We start from the raw sequence: 7129 nt of genomic DNA on the forward strand, positions 1-7129 counted from the left end.
AAGACATTTTGAGCTTATAGTAAGCCAAGGAGTTACATTAAGCAAAGTGTGGGTTTTAGCTCACTTACCTGCTTGGAGTTACTGTTCACAAAGAAATCCTACAGCCATGGCAGAGGCATGGAAAAGGCAAATCAGATACATGCAGTTCAGAAATCACAGCAACCAATGGGGGAAGGTCAAGAAATCAGTGACAGGGTAAGAGATGATTTTATGCTCCCAGGAGCAGCAATGAGGGTTGATGAAGGTGAGAGTCTGGCTGAAGATACATTGAAGAGCAGGGCACTAAGCGTTCAGGGTAGAGAGAGAAGATGGCATGTGCTGTACACAAGTTTCAATGGTGGCAAATCAAATTCAGAAACGAAAGGGCTTTAAAACACCCCCAAAAGACTCAAAGTGGTGAAGGAACAAATCCTCTTTGAAAGGACCACTGGGCTCCATGTATTCAACATGAAGCAGATTTCACGGTTTTCCCTTGAAGCAGAAAATATCAATCAACTCTATCAACCTGAGGGAACTACTCCCATTGTCATGTGCTACCAGCAAAATATGCTTTTTTGAGGGGATGGAATAATCTCCTATCTTCTTGTGTCACTAGGAAGGATTAAGAAAAGAAAAAAGACAAGTTCAGCAATATAGGTCAGTAAAACCAACACTCAGTACTCCCCAAGAGTCCAAACAATGTCTGTGGGCGCTCTGGGTAGGTATGCGGAAAAAGACAGAACTTGCAATTAAGAGACAATAAGTGATTCATGTGCTGTGCAGCCATTGGTGGTCCTGTCCACACTGCCTTGGGGCTGTTCATGCGTATAAGGTCAACAGTCTCTGTTGAAAATAGTTCATAGAAAAGACCTGGAGTGAAGAAGGGAAAGAGGAAGCAGTAATTGACACGTTATGAGAAAGTCACAGCTTTCTTTGCATATTTTTGCCATGAGGGCATGAATAAAGCTTCGGTGTGCAAAACACACCCCAGTTTTTGGGCCAACTACTTACACAATCAGCGTTTACTTAGCAGATTCCTTAAGGCCTCACTGGTCCCGGCAGCACTGCCAAGGCCAATTTTACACAGATGAGCTGTTTCACATCATTCTTCGAATGGGAAACAAAATGTATCCTCCCCTTGCTCCACCCATACAAGGGGGGATTACTTTTCTGGAATGGCGTTTAAAAAATAAAGTGATAACCACATGAAACTTTTCTTTCCTCTGATGTCACACTTTTCTTTTGTCCCTGTTGTAACTGTCAAGTTTTTTACACTGAAAATCCTTAGCACTCTTTCCCTGTAACAGCAGTTTCTCCTTTCAAGGGCAGAAAAAACTGGTGAAGTGAACTCCATGAGGTCATCTTATCCTACTTTTCTCTCTTAAAGAGACAAGTTGCAAGTTGAATTTAGACCCTGCTCTCCCTGTCTGGCCTTCAAGGAAGAAACTTGTATGAAGGTGTCTGGCAACTCATTCTCCCTAAGTTCCCACTGTCTGGAAATTAATCTCTACTGTAGTGGTCTATGGAACCAGGCCACAAGCATTTACTAAGGATGTGACTTGGGGCTCAGTTTCGCTATCTGTAAAATGAAGTAAACAACTGGATATTTATTGTATTAAATGTGATATGCATGTAAAGCATTTTGTACAGTACCTGTCACATATTTAAGAGCTCCATACTTGGAAGCTATCACACACTACAATTATTCTATCTTTCAAGCCAATGATCAAGTCCATTTTTTTGCCTATTGCCCTACTTTTCAGTTGAGTTGAAGCACAGCTGGTCAAGATCTCCCACTTGTAACCAGCAGCAGCACTAAGTGTAACAGTTAATAGCTAAGTAATGTATCTTATCTTTTGAGAGGTGAGGATGAAGAATGCCATGTGAGAGTTAGGTTAATTGGAGATCTTGAGAATCCCCTATTTTAAGAGTCCTTTAATCATCACATTTTAAACAAAATCACAAAGCTTATTAGACGGGGAATGTTAAAAATACTGATGCTCCCAGGACTATTTCAAATAAGTTAACATTCTTTTTGAAACTTTAAATTATTCACTAATTGGCTTGGGCCAAACATGATAGAATTGCCTACATTTGGCTCCACCTAACAGGATGTCTGATTTTTCCAGTTGATTTTTGGTGTAGGGCTTAGGGTTTGGAAAATAAGTAGGAAGTTGGGGCTTGCATTTTCAGGAGCCAGTGCTGATAAATTCCTATAAATAGGGTTTCACCATGAAATAATGACTCGACATTTCATAGGCAATGACAACCTTTATATGGATGGTTCTTAATCTTTTTGAGGTTGAGATCCCATTGTAAATCTGATAAAAGCTGGAGATCCCTCTCCAGAGAAATGCACACACTAATATTTATATAAAACCCTGTATTTGATTAACTATTACCATGCTGTCCAGCTATATAGAACCTGTACCTTATACTTTGGTACTAAGAAAAACCACTATTTACAATTTTTATCTCCTGTCTTCATATGCCATGACTAAGGATGAAGCTTGTTGAAATCCATGTCCTAAATCACATAATTTTTCAATGTAAAAACTAGATATACAGAATAACAAAAAACATAAAGAAAATAAAAAAAGAAATTTCTTTGGCCATTCATAAAAATTCAGAAGATACCATTCATTGACTATACCAAATGGGACCCCAAGAATGACTTGTATCTGACATGTTAGTGGAGAGTTGGATTCTGGAGCCTAGGATAGTTATCCTTTGTAACTATTCAAAGCAGAGAGGCTTTGAAATGTTATATCACGTTCTGATAATAGGACCTATAAAGAAGGGGTGTCCCCAGGCAAAGAGTGGGGAAGAGGAATGGAGATAACCAGCTGTTCATTTGTTGCTCCAGAGATATGTGTGCCTTTAGGTAAATGTAGTACCTTTAGTTCATTTTCTCTCTGTCCAAATTGCATGTGTAGGAAGAATGAATTTATAACATCTTGAGATGAAAATTTCCCACAAAACAAATATGAATGTTGTTTAATTGTAACTGAGATAGTACTACTATGCAATGTGCTACATTATGTATTAAAATAAGTCTCTTGTGGCTGGCCTAGAGATCATGTATAGTACAGTTGCAATGAGGAAGAGAGGTTCTGAGATTCAAGACATTGACTTTCAAATGAACTTCTGTAATGTGAGCAGGGGAGTAACTGTATGCTATTAAATCCCATTTCGTGCGGCACATAAGCTTACATAATCGGCTCACACCTTTGATATCCACACTGGAAAAAAAAAGAATCCTGAATAGAAATGCTCTTGTTCTTAAAACTGGAGTTAAAGAAAATCCTTTACAAAGTCTAACCTTCATAATCAATAAAGCCATCAAGAAGAACAAAGTGAAACTGAGAATTATGCCACTTGTACACCTGTCTGGACACTGAATACATACTGAGCCATATTTTTATTATCTGTGACATAGGAATAATACTCACCTCAAAGAGTTGGTGTGAAGATTAAATGAACAAATAAGTATCAGTTCCTTGAGAACTAAAAATTAGGGTTGATGAGATTGGGGCTGTATATATTATATTCAGCACCAAAAATGTAATGGATACTTAATATTGGTTATCATCTTTTAGTCTATATTCTGGTTATTTACAGATTTCCCTCATCTCTGCTTTTATAGTATAAGCTGCATTACAGACGTATGCAATAGTTTAACACATTTGTGTCCTTTGACATACTTTATATGCAAAGCAGACAATAAAAATATCTGTTGTTTTTAATGATTCAATATTTCTCATATCAACAGGGCACATCTTGTGTGTGTGTGTGTACATTTACTTATATCAAATCTCTCCTACACGTCATTAATCAGTGTTCACCTAAATTATACTAATCTGAAGCTTGAAATTTTTTTCAAAATCTTACTCTGTGTAGTGTTCCTGTTGCATGCACACAGACAATGGTATTCATGGGTTCTTTGTCTCTCTGAGAAATTTACTTGGCCACACAACTGGCTGAAATCCAGAGAGTTTGACCAGCGTTTTATAACTCTGGAGGGAAGAAAGAGGAGAAATCATTGAAAAAAAGGGTTCCCGGTATTCATTTGGGAGTAGAAAAGAGAGCAATTCAAGTGTAACAATAATTATATAGAGCATTGCCAAGACTAAAATGAAAATGCATAGGTCTTGACGTTGCCATTAGTTATGAGACATGGGGACACAATGACAGGCACCCCGTTTCCTTTAGTCTATCCTGTGTGTTCCTACTAGTCTGTCTTCATCTTTCGATTTTCTGCCTCTCAACAGTCAATAAATTCAGTGGAATGGCTCAAATTACCTTCATTTGGGAAACACCTTTATGGTTTAGAAATTCTCAGCTCATGTTCTTACACCAAGAGGGGAGACCTACTTGAGTCAAGCTGAGTGGGTGTGCTGAAATTTTTCTCCGGGAAGTACTACTGCAAATGTCACAAATGATTCTACTTAACCAGTCTACTACGCAGTGTTAAGTGCAACCGAAATGTTCTGGTTTATCCTGACTGGCATGACTACTGATTATTTAAACAGCAACTGGTTGCTAGGAGACAATTACCCAATTGCTAGGCTTTCTGCAACCCTGTCTCCTGGAGCTCTTGAGAACTGTCCACATATTCGTCCCAGAGCATTTTGGCAGCATCCTTCTACACCTTCTGCTGAAAGCCAGTTAATTATGAGTCTTGTAAACTTGGGTCTTTCAACCATCTGCCTTCATAATAAATGTAACCCAAGAGCTCAGACTTGAATAGCATCATTTGGAATAACTGCTGTTTTTCTCTTCCTTTTATTTACTTCTCTAAGTCCCCAAACCTTCATCTTAGGCAACTAGAATGGACCAGTATTAGTGACTGAAACTGAAGTAGGAAATCAGCAGGACGTGTAATTAGGTCAGAAGATTATTTGAATCTACCAGGAAACTGGCTATGTCCTAATGTCCTACTTCATGTTAAGGCCCAGAGGAAACTATCGTGGGACGGGAGAGAGAGGAGGCCTGTTGTGGCCATTCAGGAATGAATCTGGTCCAAGTACCTGCCATACAAGAGCTCTCAACACATCTTTTGTTTGTCCCCTGAAAGATAAGGTATCTTGCTTTCAACTGGACAACGTCCTATCTCCTTTTTCTTCATTTTCCTTTATTTGGCATTTATGATATTGTACAAGTTTGCTGTCATACTTTTGGGAGGGGTCCCAGCTGAGTGCTCCTATCTTACAGTCATTCTGCCATGGCAGGCAACCACCTGCATTTCTGTACTTTATTAAAATAGCATTAAGGGCACTGCAGAGAGATATTCTCTCACTTAAGGGAAAATATTCTGGCTAAAAGATGTACTACTTTTTCTTTTCAATTTTAGTTGCATCAAAGGCCATTTTGAAAAAGAAAACCCTCAGCTGTTTTTTCTCCCCAGCCTCAGTCCATCTTCTCCCTTGGTGCTTGGCAGTTCTGTTCTGAGACACTCTTTCTTGGGAACCAAGCCAAGCCTAAGCAGACTAGGAAGTCTGCTGCTTGTCTGAGGGTGCTCCACCCTGGGAATGATTCACACGGGAGTTAACGGCCTCCCAGCAAAACCCAAGGAAAGCCCCTACGCAGATGCCTGGCATCTGCCTGTTCCTGTTCCTTAAGACACCCTCTGCTCTCATCATTTCTCTCCCTCAGTCACCCTTTGAACTTTTCTCCTTACACTCTGAGACTCACTTTTTCCCTCCCAGACTTCCGATTGACTGTTGAAGACCTCAATCCACCTCTTGCTTGTACTTCTGAGACTCTGTGTACCAAGCCACTTTGCTGTGAATTCTACTAAGATGCCCTCTCGAGGGGGTGAGAGGTACCGCACAGATGTGACCAAGCTCACTAAGTGACGCTGACTACTTGGCCAGGTTAGTAAGCACCAAATCAAACTGCATGTTCTCATACTACCATGTTGCTCACTTTTCAGAAGCTCCTCGGGTCCTATTTGTTCCACTGCCATCCTCACACTTGCTCAGCCTTCACAGCCCCACTTCTGAGTCGGTCATGTTCAGGACAGAGCAGAAACTTCTTTCTAAGTTCTATCTAGCTGCCAACTTATAGTCATTTACCAACCCCCATACTTCAAAAGGTTCCATTTATTTCAAATAAGCAGCCCACTTCTGATAATAACCATTTGAGATATAAATATTATAACTAAAATAGCTTCAGAAACAAACACTGTGGGGTGACACTACAAGTTAGGTAACTCTCCTACTATTTTCCCCTGGTGGCCCCTTTGACTAAGCACAAGTGACAATAAGACACAGAGCTCCTTCCACCAACGGAGACGGTGTTGTGGAAAGACACCAGAGCATGAAGCTCCCTGACAAGGAGCTTGTATACCTTCAACACGTACACACACATGCGTGCGCGTGCACACACACACACACACACACACACATAAACGGACAGGAACCTGAACACACATGCAGACCCACACACCATGCTGTTTGCAGGAACATAATAGGCTAGACCAAACAGCCTAGAATTAAGATGCCTAACATATCATGGTTACGGCAGATGGCCAGGGATCATATACAAGGACATGACTCCTTAATTATTTTAGCATCTGGAGGGTACATGCTCTTACCTGCTGTCTTTGGTAAGCAGAGAAAGTTCTTTCTAGGTCTTCAAGATCTAGAACTTTGAAGACTTTTGTATCATCAATTTCAGTCCACACTGTTCCTTCCAGTTTGTTCTGCAAACATCAAGTTAAGAAGCGCTGGGGTTTATAGTTAGACACAAAAAGAATAGATGTAGTTATTTTTTTTTACAAAGTGCTGCTATCCCAAATTTTTCACTCTACCGATGCTCAGAATGAGCTGGCTTCAGAAATCGGGTCCCTTGTTTCAGAAGCTTTATCACTTGAATATCTGAGCTAGTGAGGATCCTGAATCCACACCAGGAAATAAAATCACTGGACAGCCAGGGTGGCCCGATCAGAGACAACACAGTGCACTGCTAGTGCTATCTGCTAGAGGGAAAGTCGGAACAAATGGCTCACCTCAGGCAGCTTAGACCAGTTGAAGGATTTCAGGGCGTTTGTGGGCTGAGGAATGTTCTTCTTCTTGAGTGCCAGACCCAGGGGGGCACCAGGAGGTGGCATGACTCCCCCCAAGGGAGGAGGCCCTGGGGGAGGGGG

The 7129-nt window shown here is 40.7% G+C and overlaps 1 protein-coding gene across 2 annotated transcripts in view; it reads right to left on the reverse strand.

The window, feature by feature from the left end:
* DAAM1 (dishevelled associated activator of morphogenesis 1) overlaps positions 1 to 7129 on the reverse strand; it is a 172006-nt gene that overhangs the window by 42498 nt on the left and 122379 nt on the right. For both annotated transcript variants that reach the window (XM_024731489.1, XM_024731490.1), the window contains exons 14-15: positions 6992 to 7129; positions 6578 to 6685 (exon numbers count right to left, since the gene is read on the reverse strand). The exon at positions 6992 to 7129 is cut by the window's right edge and continues 192 nt beyond it. In XM_024731489.1, the coding sequence (XP_024587257.1) occupies positions 6578 to 6685; positions 6992 to 7129 (246 nt within the window). The remainder of the gene's footprint in view (positions 1 to 6577; positions 6686 to 6991) is intronic.

This window comes from Neophocaena asiaeorientalis, unplaced genomic scaffold (assembly GCF_003031525.2).
Source record: "Neophocaena asiaeorientalis asiaeorientalis breed wild unplaced genomic scaffold, Neophocaena_asiaeorientalis_V1.1 scaffold603, whole genome shotgun sequence".
Lineage (NCBI taxonomy): Eukaryota > Metazoa > Chordata > Mammalia > Artiodactyla > Phocoenidae > Neophocaena > Neophocaena asiaeorientalis.